This window comes from Protopterus annectens, chromosome 16.part0 (assembly GCF_019279795.1).
Source record: "Protopterus annectens isolate FY-2018-M chromosome 16.part0, PAN1.0, whole genome shotgun sequence".
Lineage (NCBI taxonomy): Eukaryota > Metazoa > Chordata > Ceratodontiformes > Protopteridae > Protopterus > Protopterus annectens.
Window position 1 is genome coordinate 368566773 of NC_056750.1, and position 24813 is coordinate 368591585.

Consider the following 24813-nt stretch of genomic DNA (forward strand, 5'->3'; position numbering starts at 1 on the left):
TTGCAGTACAGAAAACTTAAAAATGTGGTTCTTATTCTCAGATATATTCTTACTCAAGGTGTTAGTCATTTTGTTGTTTTGTATATCCAATAAATGTTCATAAATGTTACACTCGTTTTTTGGATGACGTATTTCTTGTATGGAAAGGCAGTATAGGGTTACTGCAAACTTGTTTTGACTATATTAATGCCAATGTGGAATTTTTTAAGTTTACCTATGATTCTAGTGTGGAAGGTATAACTTATCTTGATGTGGGCTTAAAGATTGATAAGGAAACTGCAAAACTTACCCCTGGCATCTATCGTAAACCTACTTTTTCCAATTCATATTTGAATTTTGATAGTTGACATCCTTATGTACAAAAAAGTCCATCATTAAGGGGCAGCTCGTGAGGGCTGTTAGAATGGTGAGTGAAGATGCCACATTTAGGGAAGAAGTGAAGTTTATATCAGAAATGTTTTTGAAGAGGGGATATCCTAGTGGTTTAGTGGCAGTGGTGGCCAAAGAGGTGATTAAAAAGAGAATAGATGGCATTTTCCAACCCATTTTGGGCAGGCCTGATCGGAATAATGGTAGAGGTCAGGTAGCCTATCAGGTCAGAAAGGAGGAGCCTGATAGGAAGCTTAGTTTTATTACCACTTTTAATATGGATGCAGATAGAATTGTTGAAATACTCAGGTGTAATTGGGAAATTTTGTCATATGATCAACGTATTGCACAAAAAGTAGGATCTGCTCCTGTGATTGCCTTTAGGAGGGACAGATCATTCAAAAATTTGTTAGAATCAAAAGGAAATGGAGTGGTTATTTCTAGCAGAAAATGGGAGAATTTTAAATGTGGAATGGGGAATTGTATGAATATAGGAGAGACCCCAGATTATTTGAGGCTAAATTGACTGTATATACACATTGCAGGGCACTTTAACTGTTGCAGTAAGAATGTGGTATATGTGGCTAGATGCCAGTCATGCCCTGCTTTTTATGTGGGCAAAACCTGTAGATGATTTAAGGACAGGTTTAAGGAACATTTATTGGATATAAGAAACAACAAAATGACTAACGCCTTGAGTAGGCATATATCTGAGAATAAGAACCACATTTTTGGTGAGATCCTTGAGATCCTCAAAGGGGTGACTGGAAGTCCTGTAATCCTTCCTCAGAGGAATCCGTATTCCTGAAGGCCTTTCGTGGCCGGCCCCCTACCTCCTGGGTTACCCCGCTGGCCGATGAGCTTGTCCAGCTCATCGTCCACTGCGCATGGAAGGCTCCTGATACCCTGGAAGCGATACCATGGAGGCCTGATAAAATCTTATCTCCCCCAGCTGAGCATCCCCATTGGTCAAGAGGTCTTCCAGTAGATGCCATGGTGGTAGCGGCTGCAACAAGTAGACTTTGCAGATGAGAGCCAAACTATCCATCCGCCCAACAAGGAGTCCCTGGCAATAGACAGACTAGGGAAACTTGTGTTTGCTTCATCGACCTTCGCCATAAAGTGTTTGAACTATTTGGCAAACTTTACGAGGCTCCAGAGGGATCTTATCAACCAACTCTTGGCAGGAGCTTTTTCTGATGAGGTCCATGACAGCGTAGCTTCTCAGCCACCCTAGAGTCCTTTTCCAATTCTTCCGTGCATCTTATTTCTCATACAACGTAAGGAGCAGCAGGCACAGGTATAGTCAGCAGACCACATGTCTGGATGCTCCTTTGTGACTTTGCGGACTCATTTAAGGCTTTCTTCATGAATGCCCCCAATCGAGGCCGCCTCTTTGTTTGGCCCTAAAGTGAAAGATACGCTGGCAAGGTGTGAACAAGACAGCAAGATCCTATCTGCCATTGATGTCAGCCACTCCACTCCTCAACAATTCTACTCCAGAAGTCAGAGGAGTGAGAAGATATGGCACAGGAAATCACAGGGCTCTTTCCATGATGCACGTGCTGAGTTCTCCCGTAGAGGCAGAGGGGGAAATTGCAATGGAAGACTCCCCTTTCAGGGCAGAGGAGGTCCGCAAAACTGGGGTTCCAGAGATCCTTTCTCTGGCCAACCCTATCAGCACTCCTGAAGCGTTGCCCAACTGCTCACCTCTGGAAGCAGTTGGGGGTTGTTTTTTGTTGTACCTCGCTGCCTGCCGAAACATAACCACTGACTCTTGGGTACAACGGATAATATCCAAAAGCTATCGCATCCCCTTCCATCTTTGTCCAGCCTCATGCAGAGAATTACCCGACGTTCCACCCAGTCAAAGGTTAGCAGCAGCATAGGAAATCCAAAAGCTGCTACAAAAAAGTCATCCAAACGGTCCCCCAGACCAGATAGGATTCGGTTTTTACTCAAGGTTTTTTTAGTGCCAAAAAAGATAGGGTACTGGAGACCAATTCTGGATCTCAGAACACTGAACAGATTTGTAAAAACAGAGAAATTTCTGATGGTCCCTGTTCAGTCTATCCTTCCTCTTCTGGAGGAAAACAATTGGATGTGCTCTGTAGATCTTCAAGATGCGTATTACCACATAAAAATGGACAAATGCTCAAAAAGATACCTCCACTTCCGCATAGGAGCCAGTCACTACCAGTTTCGAGCGCCGCCCTTCGGTCTCTCAAAAGCCCCCAGAGTGTTCACCAAATGCATGGCAGTGGTTATCGCTCACTTGCGACTTCAAGGATTCCAGGCGTTTCCATATCTAAACGACTGGCTCCTTACCGCCCCTAGCAAGCGTCTACTGGAAGAAGCCCTGTATTACACTCTCCTCAATGCACAACGCCTGGGAAATACTATAAACTGGGAGAAGTCCAACACGACCCCAGCCCAGTCTTTAGACTTAATCTGGGTACTGTCGGACATGAGAAATTGCACAGGATCTCTTCTGGACCACAGGCTTCAAAGAATAAGGCAAAAGGTTCCACCGCTGCTCTGTCACCACGTATCTCCCACTCGATCTATACTGCAACTCTTGGGGTCAGTGGCAGCCTTAGTCACCATTGTTCCTCTAGCCAGATTCCACATGAGGCTCCTTCAGTGGTTACTTCTCACTCAGTGGTACCCTCTACAACATCCTTTGTCTTTTCAGATAAGTGTAACTCAGAGATGTAAGCAAGATTTACTCTGGTGGATGTCTCAAAATCCCCAACAATGGTCTCACCCTTTCAGCCCCAATCAGACGAACGCCAGTGTGACCACGGACGCCTCCCTGATTGGGGGGGGGGCATGTCAGGGAAACTTGGTCCAAGGCACCTGGTCAGAGACAGAGGCCCTTTTGCATATCAGTGTCCTGGAACTGAGGGTGGTGCTACTAGCGTTGCAAGCATTTCATTCCATCCTTCCATCAGGGACTGTTGCGATCCAGTCAGACAACATGTCAGTGGTCTGGTATATCAACAAGCAAGGGGGCACCAGATATCCGTTATGCCGAGAAGCCTTGAGAATATGGCAATGGGCGATAGCTTTCAACCGCTTTCTAATTGCAATGCACATTACCGGGAGCTCCAACGTGATAGTGGACAAATTGAGCAGGTGCATTCTGCAAACTCACGAGTGGTCCCTCAACCCTGTGATAGCGACAAAAAGATTCAACCACTGGGGCCAGCCTTGCTGTGACCTATTCGCCTCCTCAACCAACTACAAGTGCAGCAACTATTTTGCCCTGATCCCCGCTCGGAGACATTCACCGAGAGAGACTCTAGTCCACGCTTGGCCCACTGGTCTACTTTATGCTTATCCTCCTCTCTCCCTCATCTCCCAGTTTCTGAAGAAAGCACGGCAATTCAAAAGCAAAATGATCATCATTGCTTCATATTTGCTTCCCTTTCCTCTGGCCTCACCTGCTAGATCACCTGTGGATCCTCAATCCATCCCCAATGTTTATCTCCCATCCGCAGGGTCTAACTCACCCCAGTCTAACAACCCTGAAACTGACAGCTTGGTTTCTCCACTTCCACGGATTGCCAGGCAGGAAAACCTCTCGTCCCCAGTGCACGATATTCTTATTGCATCTCATAAATCGTCCACCAGACTAATCTATCTCAATAAATAAATAAAGATTTTCTGTATGGGCAGCGAATAAACAATTAGACCCCTTGTCAGCCCTAATTTTAGTGGTGTGGGATTAATTATCACATATTTTTCTGTCTGGGGTGTCTGCCTATACTATTCGTGAGCATTTAGCTGCCATTTCAAATTTCCACATTGGTTTTCAGGATTCTTTGCTCATGTCACATAGGCTCTGTAAAACTTTCTTGAAGGGGGTTCTTCACCTAAAACCTACCTTTAGAGAACTGGTACAACCTTGGGATTTGGCCTTGGTCCTGCAAGCCCTAACAGTTTCCCCCCTTTGAATCTGCATCTTCATGCGATGTAAAATATCTCTCTTGGAAAACTTTGTTTCTGATTGTAATCACATCGGCCAGACGCTTGTCAGAACTTTAAGCCTCATGCATCAAACTTCCCTATCTTATCTTCCATAAGGATAGGGTATCACTGAGAACTATTTCTTCCTTTTTACCAAAAGTGGTGTCAGAGCGGTCTATCGACCAATCTATTGACCTTCCAGTATTTTTTCCTAACCACTCTAACAAGGGAGAGTATTGCCTGCACTCCTTGAATGTTCATAGGCAAATACGATTTTATCTGGACAGAACAAAATCTACCCGTAAATCAGACCAACTATTTGTCTTTTTCTGGACCAAGGCTAGGTCTTCCTGTCTCAAAAGTTATATTGGCTTCATTGTTGAGAGATTGTCTTACCTTTTATCTACACCAAGAACAATGTCACCTTGCCTCACAGAGTGGAAGCACATTCTACATAGTCTATGGCAGCTTCAGCAGCTTTCCATGCTAGGGCTTCCCTCAATGATATTTGCTCAGCTGCGACTTGGGCCAAACCTCTTACCTTTATTGTTCATTACAAATTGGTTTTGGTCTCCAGAGGTACAGCTTCCTTTGGCTCCATGGTGCTTAGGAATGTCCTTCCATGAGGGCCACACAGGGATACAGGTAGCTGGGGACCCTGTCCCATCAGTAAGGAATGAATGAAGATTAACAACATCAGATAAAGAAGTTATGTCTTACCATAACGTTCCATGTGTGTTGTTGATCTTCATTCATTCATTACTCCCTACCCTCTGTCCCCCTCTGGACCTGGTTGATCTCATGTACTCCTTTATTGTAGGTCTGTTATGACCAGTGGTAGCCTCTGTCTTTGTCTATCAAATTGCAAACTCGATCTGAGGTAACAGGGAGCAGAGCATTCTGGGTAGGACCTTGGCTCAAGTGTTTTTGGCTGATGCGAGCTTGGTATATGGCCGGCTTGGTTCTGAGGACGGAACCGATAACCCATCAGTAATGAATGAACGAAGATCAACAACACAGATGGAACGTTATGGTAAGACATAAATTTGTTTTTCTATCTCTCCTAGTGTGAAAGCAGAAACTCAGTAGAGAAGGCCAGTAGATTTATGTTTATGGGTAAATTTCAGTAACTGGCTAGTAAGTGCACTGCCTGGATGCCAGGAATAAAGAAATACAGAAGACCTTGAAAAAAATCATCTACAAAAAGTGAGGAAGAAACACTGACTGGTGAAAGTTCTGCAGCTGTTCAGCAAAAAGCAATGTAACCTTCAGACATGACTTCTAATAACCTGCAGGAAGATGTAAGACAACTGAATACAGTCCTGGTTAAACTAAACAAAACACTGATGGAGTATATCAACACAAACAGAAGGCTGGAAAAAATGTAAGAATCTGGCTGAATATGAGACTGCTCAGGAAGAGATGTTTCAAAAAATAATAGAATGACAGGACAGAGCACGTAGGGAAATCCTGAGATTTTCAGCTGTACCAGAGAAGCTGGAAGGAACCGACTGCATTAATTTTACGAAAGCACAAATAAGCAACTGGACTGGTATTCCACAGCAGGAGTTGTTAGTTGAAAGGGCACATTGTGTGTATGCTGCAAACCTAGCTATAAGAAAGCAAACTAGGCCTTTAATAATAAAGATGCAATCCTACCAGCAGGAGGAGTTGATTCTGACAAAACTGTAGCAGGACAAAATACTAAAAGTGGGAGACAGAAGACTGTTTGTGGAGAATGATTACCCAGACCCTACCTTACTTGATTTTCCACATGGATAGGGTGTCCCTTGGTACTGACACTTCTTTCTTGCTCAAGGTCATTTCTGGATTTTCAATTAACCAATCTATTGACCTGCCGGTTTTCTTCCCTCAGCATTCTAATAGAGGGGAGTACATTTTGCACACCCTTTATGTGCATCGGCAGCTTCGTTATTTGGACAGGACTAAATCTTTCAGGAAGATGGATCAATTGTTTGTGGCCTTTGCAGGACCCAGATTGGGTAAACCTGTTTCCAAAGTGACTTTATCCTCCTGGCTTAGAAACGTCATTGCCTTTATCTACCAACAGAATAAGCTACCCTTACCTTCCAGAATAAAGGCTCATTCTACCAAATCTATGGCTACTTCTGTAGCATTTCATTCCAGAGCCTCTATGGGTGATATCTGCGCAGCAGCCACTTGGGCAAGACCTCATACATTTATATCTCATTACAAATTGGATTTGGCCTCCAGGGGACGATTATCTTTTGGTTCTATGGTGCACAGGAATATCCTTCCTTAGGGCCACCCAGGACTCAAGTAGGTGGGGACCCAGTCCTAACGGTAATGAATAAACAAAGATTTACAACATCAGATAAAGAAGTTATGTCTTACCATAACATTTAGTCTGTGTTGTAGATCTTTGTTAATTCATTACTTCCCGCCCTCCTTTCCACTGCCTGGACTCCTGGTGGACTTTAGGAACTCCTGGTTAGGGCATTTGCTCAGACAGAGCCTTCTATTTTTCTTTTACTACCTCTATTAATATAGGGGCAGGCAAACTTGATCTGGAGTAACTAGGAGAGGGGCATTGTGGCTGTGTCTTAGCTGAGAGTTTTTGGCTGGCATGAGCTTGGAAACGGCCATATCCGTTCTGAGGATGGAACCAAAGTCCTAATGGTAATGAATAAGCAAAGATTTACAACATCAGATTATATTTTTGTTCAAAGATGAGTTCTACCTTCAGAAGGTTGGCGTAGCTATGGGCAGAGCTTGTGCCGATAGCTACTCCACCTTAGCTCTTGCTCAGTGGGAAGAAAGGCAAGTGCTGAGTAATAATGCTTTCTCTAGTTATATCATTTGGTATACCAGGTTTGTGGATGATAAATTTTTTTCTATGGGGAGGGTTACTCCAACTACTTCATGAATTTCTGGAATATTTGCAGAATACACAGGGCCGGCCTTGGGCATAGGCGAACTAGGCAACCGCCTAGGGCGCCGTAAAGGTCGGCGTCATAAAGGGCGCAAATTAAGCGAGTTAACTTAAACTTTCCTTCTCTCCACTTTTCAGCTGTAGCATTGCACCCTCCCCCACTTCCGTAATTAAAAGCAGGATTCCTCCACCCCAGCACATAGAACGGCCCCTTACTGTGTTCTTCCATTCCCTCCCTCCCCCTGCATCTATTTGAGTGGCTGCTCTTGCTGAGCATAAACATTTACGGGATACAGGCATAATGGCGTGGTTTTGCTCCAGTGACGACTTTATTTAAATCATGGTAAAGAAGAATACTGTTGTTCCTGAGGGGTAAGTATCCATTTTTTTAGTCTATGGCCTTATTTTGCGACTTACCTGACCACTTTTAAGGTAGGTATTTTGATGACGTAAACGGGTAAGTTCAGTTGCTGTATATTTCGCATTTATGTTGAGTGTTAATAAATTTTGGGAGAAAAGGTAGTAAGATATTAGGGACTTTGCCCCTCCCCCCATCCTTGTAGGTCATTACCTCTTGTTACTTTGCTGTAAATAGTGTGTTCCGTTTTATTTAATTAATTTTACAGGTTTTTTATTTTATTTTACAGGTAGGTGGACTGGACTAATTGCCCCCTCTTTCAGCCACGTTCTATTTACAGTGTGTAATCACAATATAATAGATGACCACATCATACAATAGACACAATGACTAAAACACTGAGAAAAACAGTTCAAGCAAAGTAATACCACACCATTATGCCTGTATCCCGTGAATGTACAGTGTATATTCGTAAGCAACATTGTCAAGGGTCTTTAACTTTCTGCTTGTATGAGATGTTGGCATAAGTAACTTTTAGCACCACCTGCGTTTTTTTTCCACGAGCATTTATTATTGTAGTAATTATGACCTGCCCCTGTATAAACGATGGTGAACATGAAGAGGGTAACGTGTAGGTTTGTGTTTTTTTAATATACAGTCAATTTTTTTTAATAAAAATGGTCAGTTTCCTTTATGCTCATTTTAATTTCATTACTACTGCTTGGAAGATTCTGGTACCACTTGAATTTCCGTCGTACAGTTTTTGTGTTGAACGTTACTTGCACTGGTAGACTCTGCTCGTGTTATCCTGTAGTTAACCCCAAATGCCTACCCATCTGTTTGTACTGGTCCTTGTTTAACCTAGCCTTTTGTGCTTTCACTCCCCATATTGATTGCAACTGTGGCTGTCAATCAGCTGTGGGATAAAGCCAGAAATATATTAATATAATAAACACTTTAATATATTAGAACTATTAGTGTGTGATGGCTCTTGAACAGCTATGCTATTGAGGCAGTGTAGTTCTTGCTTGTGTGTTTGCATGTGCAAGCTCCAGTACAAGTAATAGTTGCTGTTTATTGTGGAGAATTTGGAGAACAAAAGCTTTACTGCAATTAGAAGTTTATATGAAGGAAACTGGTCATTTTCTAGTACTACTTGCCAGCTTTACCACAGCTTACAGAAATTGTAATATAACTCGGGGAAAGCGGGGGCTTAAAGTTACATATGCCAAATGTTCAGTTTTCCCTGGTGGTGTGGGACATGTTTGAAGGTTTGTGAACTGACACTTTGCAGGTGTTCAAATCGGCTGATTGGAGTTGGGACTGTTCCCCCCTCTCCCCAAACTATGTGAGCATTGTAGCCTTTGTAAAGATGCATGGTCACCCTGTGCCTTCCCATTGAGACTGATTACAAGATGACTGCTGGCATTGAGGTGCTTGTCTTTTGCATCACCCCCATCCCTTCTACTGACATTTGTAGTCTGTCATTATTGTTTTTTCACTGTTACGGTGTCATCTTAAACATAAAAGAGGTGTAAAAGGAATACTCAGTATCAGTGCCATTTAAGTTACTGTTTTTCTAGTACTTAGTTTAAAGTTAATGACCACACTTTAAAACACACTGTTAATGTTTTACCACAACAGTAAGTTCACAGGCATTGAGCTCTCTTCTAGTTTTGATAATCTTTAAATGGGAGAACTGAAATTTCATCGTTGTACAGATGAGGCTTCAGTGAAGATCTGTGAGATGACTTAATTATGCAGTTGTGAGATTAAATTTTAAAATTTTCCCATACTTGTCGTGGGTCTTTCTGTACCATGTTATAAATGTTATGACTTAATTTAGCAAACCCTCTGAAATACAAGTAGTGTGAATATTGCCATGTTGTTGTCCATAACTGTCTCAAGTCTGCTTGCATTGTTTTCTTGTAAAGCACAGTTTTTAAGAGCATAAATATTGGTAAGTAAAATGTTAATTTTCATCAGTTAGGCTCAGGAATTTCAAATTAGTTATTTTTTGATGTAATTTGTATTTTATGGGCACTTTTTTGAAGTTTGTGGGCCATTTGTTCTCTTAATGGTTATTAGTGATGTTGAGTCGTAAGTAATAGTAACATTTGGTCATATGTAGTGTAGAGTGTGCAGGAGCTGCCTTGCCCGTTTGTTTTTTATTAAAATGCTGTGCAGTGTGTTTTGAAGTTCGTACATTTTAAAAAATTATATGTGCCTTGGTTTATATTCCACTTGTTTTGATACTGTATGTCAGTAGTAGCTGTATTGGCAGCAGAATCTGTTTTAAGAATACAGTAAGGTCACGGATGTACCTTGAAGGGAAGGTATTGAGTTGCTCAAAACCTGACATTTTTTGGTGGGCAGGTTAGTGTAGAAAAGTGAGGGTATCTCTCTTCGCCTCCTAGTATGGGGTGTGTGTGTGTGTTTTTTTAATTATTATTCTGTGTAGCATGTGACCCTTTCCAGAGAGATTTTTGAAGAAAAGTGAATTTGTTTGTACCACTGCACCCATTGGATGTTCTTTGTTTTGTATTACTGAAGTAGTTTATCATTTTAGAAATATGTATAGGTTTTCTTTAAGGTGTGCAACACACAATTGTAGAGATTACCACGCTGCCTCAGTGTGCTTCACTCTTATGTTATTTAATAGATAGGGGGTGCATTGTGCATTTAAAGCTGGCAAGTGGAGTATGCAGGTTTGGAATGAACTGAGAGAGGGATCTGAGACTGTATGGAGGTACGGCTCTTTCTGATAATTTTTGAGTGAGAAAGGGAAGCTTGTCTCCATAATAAGCTTGTGTCTCAATGTTCCCAGTATTGTTCTGTGTGTTATGGGCAGCCATTGACTTTTGTTAATGTTGGACAATTATGTTCCCTGTTTGGAAAGATAATGAACCTGTGAATAATATTAGAGGTGGAATGTAGGGATGCTATTTATTTTTTGAGGCAGATGTGATAAATGAGAGTCAGTATTCCACCTAGGGGAGAAAGGCAGCCCTAGTTGTAGGACAGAGGAAGTGGGAAATGTTTCTGGTTCAGAAGGAAGTTTAACTTTTGTGATCTGATTATGACTTTGGATGTTAAGTAAAGGGTCAAGCTAGATGCAATGATTTTGTCACTGAATGAGAGTTTCAAGTGTGTTGTTTTGGTTATACGAAATGAACCAGGTGGTGATAGCATAGTTGAGCAGCATTTCTGGAGTACAGAAGAGCATTCTTAGTTTTTTTTTAACTTTAATAGTTAAGGTGTATAAGACTAGCCAGGTACATATTTTATTATGTTAGCTAGTGATATTCTTGATTTGAAGACTATTCTTCATCTCTAAAGTGATCATTATCTGTACTTTTTTCCTAGCCTCCACCGCATCACCATTTCCTCCATAACTACTCATCTTTTCTGTCCTCTACTGTAATCTTTCAATCTTACTATATGCATAGCCTCCTGGGTTTCTCTCCCTGCCTCTCCATTTTATCTCCTACTGTTTTTTTTTTTCTAGGAGCTTGTGCTAAGATGCAAAAGATTTCTCACAGAAGCTGTTGCTGTCATTTGTATTAAGTTATTAGGTTAACAAAGATTACACCAGTTAGGTATTTTTATCTTTATTACTCTATCACTCAGTCCAAGATACTGAAACCTGCACTTAATTTTACCTATAGGTTTATTTGTGGGTGTTATGACTTTTGCCTAAAATAGACCATGCATGTCAAAAATGGTACTTTTTTCCAACTTTTTTGTGCAAAACAGGGTCCTTTGAGGCTACAACCCTCCATGTGAGTAATAGCAGACTTACATCTGCATAAAACACAGATGTTGACAAATGTCCATAAGTAGCCCTCAGACTACACTTGCAGTATAACTACACTACAAGGTATCTGTTACAGTATGATTTTTCATGCATTTAAAAATTGAAAACTGGAGTGCCTTTGGTGGGAGTGACCCATATGTGGGCGTGACTCAAATGGGGGTGTTCCTCAAGTATGGTGTGGGTGGGGCTTAAGGGGCGCCACAGCAGTACTTCGCCTAGGGTGCCGTTTCAGCTAAGGCCGGCCCTGAGAATACATCTTTTTTTGAGATTCACTTGTCAGCACTCGAGAAGAAATACATTTTCTTGATGTGACTGTTAAGAAGACAGATCTTGGATCTGTGATTATCTGTTTATATAGGAAACCTACATGTAAGAATATGCACCCTAGATGTGTTGCTAGGAACATGGTAAGAGGGCAGGTTTTGAGAATAATGAGGTTACACAGTGAAGATACCCAGATGAGGGTAACACTACAGCAACTTAAAAATTAGTTTCTATCTAGGGGGTTACACAGTGAGAAAGTTAGACCACTTTTTGATCAGTGTCTTAAAGAGCGAAAATCCAAGGGTAAACCCTATTTTTCTGATGTAGTACATACCCAGAATAAGAATAAGAGTACGAATTACAATAATATCAGAATTCCACTGACATACTCTAGTGATGTCAGTGTTTTCTGTGATATATTTAAGAAAAACTGGAATGTACTACAAGCCTCAGATCAGCGCAGGGTATAGTTGGAGATGAGCCCTTCTTAACCTTTAGGAATAAATGAACAACCCGCACCACTCGGACTTGGGATAAAATATGTTTCTTTTTTATTTCAGTACAATATAATGCTCTAAATCCAGCAATGTTGAGCGCTTTCATCAAAAAACAATGACTTCCTCAGGACAAAGTAATGAGTCAATTAAGCTCTTGTATACCATCCATATTCAAACTAATTAGGCTGTCATACATAATTACTTAGTACTGCTTTACTTTCCTTAAAGCACCCTAACGCATTGAGTTGCAAATACAAAAAATATATATAATATAAAAATGTGTGTGTGTGTGTGTGTGTGTGTGTGTGTGTGTGTGTGTGTGTATATGGTTCTATCTGACTACGTCGACAAGTCAGAACGCCGACAGCGAGAACACCGACGCCAGAAGATCGAAAACGGAGAAGACCGACGGATCAAAACCCCGACGCTGAGAACATCGACATGGGAAAAGGCTGTGGATGTATGCGGTAGTGACGGACGGTAGGGTGCGAGTAAGGTAAGTGTGCGACTGTGATAGTTTGTGGGTTGGGGCGGGTTAAGTGAGTTAGGGTTGGGGCGCGGGCTAGGTAAGTGTGCGACTGTGATAGTTTGTGGGTTAGGGGCGGGTTAAGTGAGTTAGGGTTAGAGCGGGCTAGGTAAGTGCGACTGTGATAGTTTGTGGGTTAGGCGGTTAAGTGAGTTAGGGTTAGGCTGGGCTAGGTAAGTGTGCGACTGTGATAGTTTGTGGGTTAGGGGGTTAAGTGAGTTAGGGTTAGGCGGGTTAGGTGAGTGTGCGATAGTGGCGGACGTTAGGGTTAGGGTTTGGGTTAAGGTTGTAGGTAGTTGTGTATGTGAGGTTTAGTGTTGGTTTGTAAGGATTTTGGTGTGCTTGTGTTGTGTGTGTGCTTTTTGGACCGGGGATTTGTTTTGTTTGTTGCTTGTCGGGATTATGGTGTGTCGGGCATGTGAGGTTTCGTGTTTGTGAAATGTCGGTTATGTGGTGTCGGTGATTTCGTTTTCGGCGTTTTGACTTGTCGACGTTGTAAGATAGATCCGTGTATATATATATATATATATATATATATAAATAAAAAATATATATATATATAATATATATGTTACATGTTGTGTAATACAAATATTTATTAAAAACATGTCAATTTATAAAAAATGTTCTTTAACAGCAAACTAAATATTTTTTTTTTATTATAAAAAATATTAAAAATGTATTAAAAAATTGTTTTAAATTATTTTAAATTAGCTATCATTAAAGAGACAGCTTTGCTATAGACCGTATACATATGGCACTTCTATTGACTCTCAGAGGCTTGGGACTTATTCTTGTAGGGGATGCTCTGCATGTAGTTACATACATGTGGAACCCAGCTGTAGGCACCCTAGTGAGGGTTTCCAAATTGAGCGCAAGTTTTATGCAGATTGCAGGACCCACAATGTAGTCTGTTTTAGCTACTGTGTATTCTGCCATGTGTATTATATTGGAAAGACTAATCACTCTTTTAAAGAGCATATTTTAGAACATATCAGAGATATTAGGAATGGGAAAGAAAGGAGTGCCTTAGCAAAACATGTTACAGAATATGGTCCGCAACATAAGTTTGCATTCTTTGTGTTAGAAGTGGTGACTGAAAACATCAGAGGGGGTGACATAAAGAATAGGACAGAGTCAGCTGAACAGAAGTGGATTCTTCACTTTGGGGCTGATAAAATACCAGGAATAAATGATGCAGTTACATTGTAACCTTTCCTATGGGCATGTAGGCCGAAGCATTGATTTATAAATGCCCCCCCCCCCATTTTTCTCTTCTTTCATCTTTTTAATGAGTGATGTTGCTTTTACATGACTTAATTGACTGTTAGATTTTATTGGCTGTTATTAATTGGATAGGGCTGAGAGGTTGTTCAGTACTATATCTACTTGGTCTATTTTGTTAATGGCAGTCTGAAGCAATTTTATTGTGAAAGTGCATACTACTGTTTTACTACTTCCAATTAAATATCTGTTGCTCATGGTTGTGTGTTCTGGTGTTTTACTGTGATTTCTGGATATTATACCCTTTATGTAAGGGTACTTGCAGACTCCTGATTTCCTGGTGGAAAATTGAATTCTTGTTTTAACTGGCTTCGTCTGAGAGTTGAGTTTGTGGTCTCCACTTTATGGAGCAGAGAACATGGCAGCTGTAGCTGTTAGTTTTTAACAGATACAGCTGCTGGGATTTATTGTATTTTACAGTGTTGGATTGACAAGTGGCATGCTGTTTTGCTCTTTGCAATCAGTGTGCATGTTATTTTGAGTAATAAGTTTTCATTATATAAGTACACCTTTATTACAGGAATGACTGAGTGTTTGATACAGCATGAAGGGAGTTACTCAGGATTATTGCATAGTGATATTTGTGTAATGTTAAGATGATGTTGTGTATAATACTTTGAACATGTGGAATATTTTTGGAAAGCATTGAGGAAGTTAAACATGAACTAGGGTTATGTGTAGATATATTTTAGAATGCAAAAAATGTTATGACAGCTCAGACAGAACGCTGCAGTACCACCAAGGCTAAACAATGTTGCATTTAGCCAGCTCTCAGGTTAACAGCTGCTAAGTTATAGAGGTATTCCATTTTGTATGTGGTAGGATTTTTACTTTTTAGTAGGATGGATTTTTCAATTAGATGTTATACCAGCTTACATTAATACGGTGTATGAGTGATTTAAGTCAGTTGCACATTTATCAAATATGATTTTCTAATTTTTATGCAATCTACTTTTAATACTTTGGATTCCAAGTGAAAGCACAATTTTATTACAAAGTATACATTTATTTTTTTATTTTTTTTACTGTTTTTATTAGCATTCACATGTATTTTCCTATGAATTCTGCAAGTGTAATTTTGGTGTATGCTACACCTTTAAATTTTTGAGTCAGATTTACTGTTTTAAGGAAGTGATGTGTCTGATTGTTTATTCTGATGAAGTATCTAGTAAGGGATGAAAGTGCTCAATGTTTTTACAATAAAGGACTTTATTTTTAATTCACGCTGATTGTTTTCAGTTTTTCCACCACCTGTTTAAGATTATTGTTTTTTATTGAGTGCTTCTCCTGCAGTTGTGTGTTTTGCAGTTTGCATCTTGGCAGGTTTGCAGTTTTCTGAAAGGATGGAGCAGCATGTTTGCCCAAGGGAAGGCAGATCCTTCTCAGGAGCTCTTTAGCCTGTCTAGTTTGACTTCTCTTATATCGGAGGTCAACAGGATGCAGGGAGTGTTAATTTGGTGGAAATGCTCTTGCAAGTGCCTTAAACAGATCAAAGTAATTTGGAGATTCTGTGTGAGCAGTGAAGTAATCCCTTCAGGAGGATACAGAATGAAGGGCAATTGCAGGTTGTTGTATCTGGAGGGGTTGAATCTAGAGTTTGTGCCAATAGTGAAACTAATGATTTGTCCACTCACAATGCTATTAGCATGGATCACTGTGAATGTGACAGCCATTTTCATTGTGGTGCAATGAAGGACACAGGTACTGTTGGCATTACTAATATGAACTTTCAGGGCTATGACAATACTTTGAATTTTAAAAATTGGATTTGAAAGGAATATGCCTTTTCTGGAATACACGATGCAAGCCAAGGGAAGCCTTCTACCGAGAGCTCACATACAAAAAGTTTTAAAAGTTTTTAAAAAAAAGATTTTTGAGTTTGTGAAGAAGTTTAAAATAAGGACTACAAGTTGACAATGTATATTTGAGAGAGTGCTGCTTATACAGAATTGTGCCATAAGGGCTTACAGTCTTTAAGTTCCCCAATGGGTTGGATTCTAATGACCCTATGTTTTTTGAATTTATTAACCTGTTTGATCACATGGGTTTAATTCAATTAATTATTCAGTAGAATTCAAAGTATACTGAAAATGTACTTATTCAGGTTCAATATTTGAATAATCTCATTCAGACTGATTTGTTGTTCAATAATTAGTGTTTTCTATGTGTTTTCTAGAATCAACAAGAAATGTGATGGCATACGTAAGTCTAGAATTTAGAAAATACAAAAAAATTAAACAGATACTGATCAGTACAATAGAAAAATGTCTTATCCGGTTCAAAAAGTGAAGAGATAATTTGGTGTACAAGTCATTTATGAAAGTCCTACAATGAGGGAACATATTGATAGCGAAGTGTTGAGTGAAGTTAATAATATAGGATTTGTTATAAGTGATTATCATGGGCAGAGGGATGTCATTACTGATCTAGAAGAAATTTATAATACTGAAGCTTTGCAGGACCCCCCCCCCCCCATATCTGAGAGGTTGGCCAATCGAGTTGTGATTTGCAGGGATACAGCACCGAGGAGAGTTTCCAGAGAAGGGCACCACAGTATCTGTACAGAGGGGTTGTGAAAACAAGGGAGAATGTGGGGACTGAAGAAAAGGAATTACAATTTCAGAAGGGGGAGGAAACTGTTAAATAAGTCAATAGATGTAAGTCTTGATCGGATATTATTCACCCAGAACAGGTACCGTATTTTTAGTTACAGTCATCTTGAAATCGCTCAAAACCATTTTTCTTTGTTTGAAAAGAAAAGTCTGAGATTCATTCACGCAAGGTGATTTGATGTTAGATACCCTACTTGAGTTAAATCTTTATATTAGGAAGCTGAACTTAGCTCTATACTTTTGGCAAAGACAGGGTTAACACCTATAGAAGAGGACTGGAAACAGTTTAAAATAAAAAACTATATTCGATCCACAGACTCACCCAATTCTGAAAAAGCATGTGCAGACTGTATTTATAAATGCTCTAGTAGAATGAAGAGGAATTATAATTTGAAGAAGAACATGAACTTTTGAATGCCCCTGTGAATGATAGAACAGTGAGGGTTATGAAACCTAATAAGGGTTGTGGGAATGGTTATATGTGATACAATTGATTTGTACTAGCAATATTTTTAACATTATATATTACTCAGAATTTTATAATTTAGTGTCAAGGAAAGAGGTTAATTTAGTTTATCAGAAGATGGATCTTTATTTTTATATGAGCTGTTGTTGGGACAATAAGATATCAATGGAACTTTATAAATTTTAAAGTGGAGAAACTAAACATTCCTTCTAATTGTGGTATCCCAAAAGTACACAAAAATATAAATGCACCACCATATAGGTCTGTTTCAGCTAGTGGTTCAAAGACTCATCCCTATGCATTGTGTATAGATAACTTATTAAATAAAACCTTTACTTCAGGAATCCCATTTATTTCTTGGGATTTTCTGGGGAGATTAACCCCAAAGATATGAGTACATAGCATTAGGTTTTTAACAGTAGATGTGGTAGACTCATCCAATTCCATCCCGAAGGATGTGGGTTTATCCCTCTTTTTGATACTGCCAATGAATGTGTTTTTTTTTAATCTGGAGAAATGTTAGGTTTTTATTGGATTTCACTACCCTGGCCTTGGAAACTAATTTCATTTATTTTTAAGGTAAAATGAGTTGCAGTGGGTGCAGCCTGTGTCCCTATATATGCCAGTGCTGTCCTTCTGGCATGGGAGAAAAATAAGTTTTTTACCTAAAATATATTCAAATATAATTAAGAGTTTTAGATGACATATTTATTTTATAGAATGGCCCTGATGATAATTAATGATTTTATTGCTTTTATGCATAGTTCCATTGTTTGTTTTTTAATTTACTTTTAATTTTGAAAGGGAAACAGTGAATCATTTAGATGTCAATATCAGGCATACAGATTTTGTTTTATAAGTCTGGAATTTATAGGAAGCCCATTTTCAGCAACTGTTAGTTGCACTATGCCAGTTTCCACCCATGCTCATTCAAGAGGAACTTGATAAAAGGTCAGAGTATTATGGTAGCTGGAATGACTTCTCTAAGTGAGGATTTAGAAATAGAAGCGCATATATTAAAATTGATGATTGTTAAGAGGGGATATTGTGAGATTATGGTGGGGAGATGTTATTAAGGAGGTAAAAGATTTATGGGGGTTAAATATTAAGCACTCCTGGGAAAGGGCTCTATAGGGATGGAGAAAAACACATATAAAGAGTTGTGTAATGTTGGTAAATTTGAAAGACCTTGCATAGTGGTATACATTGAAGAGCTGCAGAGATATCAAAAACATTATTAGATGTAGCTGGAAGTTTTTAAAGGTAAATGAAAAGATTAACAGAATCACAGGAAAATAACCCCTTCTGTGAATAAGACTTTGGTCAGTTTTAAGAAATTACTAAAAAGACCTAATAGCCAAATGTGTAAAGAAGGGAATAGGGAAGTAACATCAAAATGTGGATTCTGTAGACCGTGTCCCTATATATATTAGAAGAGAAATCTATTATTCTAAAAAATTGAATTCCGAGGTATTTTTCAAGGAGGAAATTGTGCATCATCTGGATTAGTTTACCTGGCTAAGTGTTCAGAATGTGATCGTTTTTTATATTGGAAAGATTTATGAGCACAGTTATGATATTGCAAGGAAGAATCCCAATAATGCCCTTGCAAAGCACTTAGTAATGTATAAGGAATATAATAGATTCCTGTTTGGGATAATTGAAATTGTAGGTAAAAATTCCAGGGTTAGTGAATGGAAAACTCTTTTAGAATACAAGTAATTGTTATGGCAGCTCAGACTGAACACTGCAGTGCCACCAGGGCTAAACATTGTTCTTTGCATTCAGACAGCTCTGAGGGTAAGAGCTGTGAAGTTGTAGAGGTATTTCATTTCGTATGTCTTTGGGTTTTATTTTTTAGTAGGATGGATTTTTCAATTAGATGCTATACTAGATTACATTAATAAAGAGTATGAGTGATTTAAATCAGTTGTACATTTAGCAGATACGATTTTCTAATTTCTGTACATCCTACTTTTAATGCTTTGGATTCCAAGTGAAGGCATGATTTTATTGCAAAGCACGCAGTATGTATTTTTTATTAGCATTCACTTGTATTTCCTATGAATTTTGCAAGTGTAACTTTTGTTATGTGCTACACCTTTAAATTTTTGAGTCAGATTGACTATTTAAGGAAGTGATGTGTCTGATAATTTATTCTGATGAAGCCCCCAGCGAGGGACAAAAGTGCTCAATGTTTTTACAATAAAGGATCTCATTTTTAATTCATGCCAATCATTTCTCATTTTTCCAGTATTGTGTTTAAGGTGGTTGTTTTTTGAGTGCTTAGCCTGCAGTTGTATGTATTGCAGAGTTTAGAAAGATGGGACCTTAGTGTAACACCTTGGAATTTTAATGACATCTAAACTACTGCCAGCTGGTACAGATGGGATGTTAGTTTAACTTGTCATCAAGCTTGGATTGCTGGCTCTTTTATTGCACAGATACTGTTCATTGTGCTACTATAGATACTCATCCTTTGAAGTGGTACCTTTAATTTAGACAAAACTTTGAACTCTATGCTACTTACTTAGTCATAAGTTGAAATCCTTGGCATGTCATAAGCTGGCTCGCCCGTGCAATGAACAGGTAGCACGTTGGAAAATGTTACTGTATGTGGTATTCATTTAAGACCCTCCACTAATTTCATCAGCTCTTGTAGTGTTATTGTATCTTTCCCAGCTTGGCCATTGGGCAGTGATATCCATGTCCCTTTCCCATGAAGCTACCTTTGTGATCTTAAGGATTCACTCAGTCTTTCTCTTAACCGTAGTAATAGGCAGATTCCTAACATCCTTGACCCCCTCACACTACTCTACATTTATACTGTTAACAGACTGGCTTTGTAGCCAGAAGATGTCCTTCAAGGATGCATCTGCAGTCCTTACAAATGGGTTGTCCTGTCGTCAGGCAGCCCTTCGGTCGGCCGGATTCCAAAGTCTGGGTCTGGCTTCGGCTGGTGTCGCACTTCACCCGACGTCATTGCGGCAGTTCTTCGGGTATAAAAGCATCAGCCGACGCCATTTTCCCCAGTCTTTCTTGCCGCGTGGCGCCCGAAGCAGAAGCTGTTCGCAAGTGCCGGTCGGTCAGATCCAGAGATTACTACTACCGAATATTACTTCGAAGACTTCTAAAAAGCTAAGTACCCCGTTGGGGACTCTTTCTTGCCTCCGCCGATGTCAGAGAAAGTGAATAACTGTTTATCTTGTGGGAAACAAATACCTCATAAAGATTTCCACTCCTACTGCATACATTGTTTAGGCCCAGACCACGACGTAGCAGCTTGTCTAGCCTGTGCTTCTTTTAACCGACGGACGCTTAGACGCCGGTCGGAGTTTGCTGAACAGATTTTCGGCTCAGATTTTGCCTATATTATGCCGTCGGATCCTCCGACAACGCAAATTACCAAAAAACGCAAAGAAAAGGACCGACACTCGCGGTCCGCGGTTTTGGCCGAAACCGCGGTTAAGCAAACCGCGAGTGTCTCTGTTTCGGCCGAAACCGAGCAGGCGGTTCTTTCTTCAGCCGAAACCATGCCTTCTACCGAGGCCTCTTCTAACCTGGTAGAATCGGCTTCTGAAATCCAACCGCCTGTTGCGGTTTCACAGGATTTATCAGACACCATTCCCCTGGATATTTCAACCCCTGCACGTGGAGCTGCTAGGCCTCCTGCAGCAATGTCTATTAAGGCCTTTGCCAGGGCTAAAGCAGCCAAAGCATCAAAAACGGTGCCTGCCAAACCCCCCCCCCCCCTCACAGGCCCATCTCCAGCTCCCATATGCTTTCTTTGGCTGAGGATCTCATCTCTTTAATTCGTGGATCCCAGCCTCATCCAGACAGGGCCTCTCTCCCTCCTCCAGAAAAGAGGCCTAGAGCAGAGCCCCCTGAGCCAGTATCCACAGATGATTCCTCTGATGACTCAGAACATACAGACCCTCCTGAGGCTCCTTATTCTCCTTATGAAGACTCTGATGCTGAAGAGTCCATCCCTTCAGCCTCTCCGCCTGAATTTTCCTTTGGGGAAACCTTGCATGCTATGAGGGAACAATTTCAGTGGCAGGGCCAAGATTTCTCAGACTCCAGAAAAAGGCTTAGGACCTTTCTACATTTGCCACAACATAGGCCTTTAGCTATACCTCCAGTTCTTTCTGTTGTAGATGATGCATTTAATGATGCTTGCACTGCTACTGATTCATTACCTCCGGCTCCTGCTAAGCCCGATAGGTTCTACAGGGTCCCGGACACTCATCACCATTTATACAAGGCTCCTTTTGCAGATCCAGACACTATCTCCCAGGGCCCTAAAGCTGTAGCAGCAACTTCTACTAAAAACCCCCTCCCCTCTGAAAGGGAATCCAGGTCCTTAGAGAGATGGGGTAAAAAAGTTTACACCTCTGCTACTTTGTCAGCTAGGGCTTTGAACTGCCAATTTCATATGACTCAATATCAAGAGTTTATGCTTGACCAGGTAACTAAAAAGCTGTCCTCTGAAGAATCTTTAGATAAAAAGTATGTTCAAGAAATGGTACATAACATACAGCAGGTTAGTAACCATTCTTTAAAATGTGGCTATGATGCACTGGAGGCTTCCTTTAGATCAGCCATGACTGGTACAGTTATCAGGAGGCATGCATGGCTGAAAGAACAGGCATTACCAGACCATGTTAAATCAAAGCTTTTGGATGCACCCATGGACAAGGTTAATTTATTTGGTTCCCCTGCACAGCAGGTACTAAAAAAGATGGAAGAGAAGGCAAAATCTGTACAAACAGTGAAAGATTTCTTACAGGTTCAACCTCCAAGGTTTAGCAGGAACTGGCCCTCCAAGAATTGGTCCTTTCCGGACTCCTCTAAGACACAAAGAGGCAGGAATAGGCGTTCTAGAGGCAGAAACCAACCCAGGGGTGCCTACAGGGGACGCCAGTGGCAAGGTAACAACCAGCGAGGCACGGATGCAACCACCACCACTACAACAACTCAATCACAGTGACTTGGCGGTGGCACCGCCTACCAGGGAACAACTAGAGGCACCCTTAGGCGGAAAGCTAACCTTATTTTCAAAGAACTGGCATTGCATCACAAGAGAAAATGGATTTTGCAAACTATAGACCAAGGTTACAGGTTCCATTTCCATACTCTACCAGGAAAGAGAGGAATGCCAAACCTACCACCTACTCAAAGGACAGAAGCTCTAAAGCAAATATCTCAATTATTAAGAATGAGAGCTGTGGAAAAGGTACCATCTATGGAGCAAGGAAAGGGATTTTACTCCAGACTCTTCCTGGTACCAAGAAAAGAAAACAAATGGAGGCCTATTCTAGACCTGTCCGCATTAAACACATTCCTCATTGTTCCAAAATTCAAAATGCTGACCCTACAGCAGCTTCTTCCCATGCTGGGCAAGGAGTCTTGGCTGGTAACTCTAGATCTCAAGGAGGCATACCTGCACGTCCCCATACGACCAATTTGCAGAAGATACCTCAGATTTCTTGCAGGATCAGAGCATTATCAATTCTCAACATTGCCCTTTGGCTTATCTACTGCGCCCAGAGTGTTCACGAAATGCCTGGCATCAGTAATCGCTCATTGCAGACTTCAGGGGATTCAAATTTATCCCTACCTGGACGACTGCCTGATACAAGCGGACAACAAAAGCAAGCTAACAGAAGACTTACAAAGAGTCATTTACCTGCTACAAGCCCTGGGATATACAGTCAATATAAAAAAGTCAAGTCTGATTCCATCCCAAAGAATAACCTTTCTGGGTGCAGAACTGGACACATCAAAACAAATGGCATTCCTAACTGCAGAAAAGAAAGAGCAACTACCTCTCTACTTCTTGGCATTAACAAAGCAGAACCATCTAACTGCAAGAAAAGTGCTACAAGCTCTAGGCTACATGGCATCCTGCATAATACTGGTCCCTCATGCCAGACTGCATATGAGAAAGCTACAGTGGTACCTAAAGACTTTGTGGTCCCAACACAAGCACAGCCTAGAAACCAAAATTCCAATAATCCCATGCCTGAAGCAAGAGTTCCTATGGTGGGCTCAGGCCTGTCAATCAAACACAGGATTGCCCTTCTGCAACAGTCAACCAAGACAAACCATCACGACAGATGCCTCAGACCTCGGTTGGGGGGCACACATGCTGGGCAAGTGCATTCAAGGCCTATGGACTCAAGACCAGCTAAACCTGCACATAAATCTAAAGGAAATGATGGCAGTAAAATTGGCAATCCAGTCATTCAGACCTTTTCTCCAAGAAGGTCAGTTGATGATAAGGACAGACAACACCACAGTTATGTGGTACATCAACAAACAGGGAGGCACACATTCATATCCCCTATGCCGGCTGGCACTGGACCTATGGGATGTGGCTCTGAGCTACAACATTCAGTTACAAGCAATTTTTGTACCAGGGAAGGAAAACATTCTAGCAGACATATTAAGCAGAACTACCACAGATGCCCACGAATGGATGCTGCATCCGGACATCTTCAAAGCCATCACAAGAGAATGGGGATTACCACAAATAGACTTGTTTGCATCCCCACTCAATCACCAGCTAAAGAAATTCTGCACAAGGACGTACCACCCACTTGCTTGGAAGGTGGACTCCTATCTTTCAGTTGGAAAAACCTGACAGCATACGCATTCCCACCACTTCCTTTGATGCACAAGGTGCTTCTGAAGATCAAAGAGGAACGTCCGAGGATCATTCTGATAGCTCCAGACTGGCCAAGACAACATTGGTATCCATTGCTAAGGAGCATGTCTCGGGAACAAATATGGACACTACCCCTGATCCCATTACTGTTAACACAGAACAACTACAACATCCTGCATCCAAACCTGAAAACTCTGCAGCTAACTGCCTGGAACATTACATAACAGCAATTAACCCAAATTTATCCCAAAGGGTTAAAGACATAATCCTGGAGGCTCGTAGACCTTCAACAAGAAAGAATTATGCAGCAAAATGGAAAAGATATCTCATTTGAAGTACTGCAAAGGGGCAAGATGTGGCACTGGTGAACATAGCCAACATCCTGGAGTACTTGGCAGAGCTCTTCCACACAGGCCTGTCCTATTCTTCCATCAAGATACATGCATCAGCTATTTCAGCAGAATACAGCTTGGATCCCCCTGTCTTCTCTCATCCTCTGCTCAGACAGTTTCTGAGAGGAATTAAAAATGTGAAACCTCCCAGGAAACCTCCATTACCAGCATGGGACTTGAACGTTGTGCTAGAAAAATTGACACTTCCCCCTTTCGAACCAGCAGCAACAGCAGAATTACAATACTTATCCTGGAAGACTGCTTTCCTGCTGGCAATAACTTCAGCAAGAAGGGTCTCGGAACTACAGGCATTAATGGCAGTGCAACCCTTCCTGATCTTCCATCAAGATAGAGTGTCCATGAGAACAAATCCTACATTTATGCCTAAGGTGGTATCCAGAGTCTCTTTAAATCAGGCTATCCACCTACCTACATTCTTCCCCAACCCACAGAACAGGGGAGAAAGACTCTTGCATACCTTGGATGAACATAGACAATTACGCTACTACCTGGACAGGACAAAAACCAATAGAAAAACTGACCAGCTTCTGGTAGCATATGCAACAGGAAAGGAAGGAAAACCAATTTCAAAACAGACAATCTCCAAATGGATAGGAAATTGCATTAGATTTTGTTACTCCTACCATGGAAAGAAAACTCCAGAGAACATCA

General features: G+C 40.8%; 1 protein-coding gene across 1 annotated transcript in view; it reads left to right on the plus strand.

Annotated features, from left to right (window-relative positions):
• The first annotated feature begins 403 nt into the window (after positions 1-403).
• The window catches only part of LOC122790598, a 530756-nt gene continuing 506346 nt past the window's right edge, over positions 404-24813 (plus strand). The window contains exon 1 of the mRNA XM_044058125.1: positions 404-595. Coding sequence (XP_043914060.1) covers positions 404-595 — 192 coding nt within the window. The remainder of the gene's footprint in view (positions 596-24813) is intronic.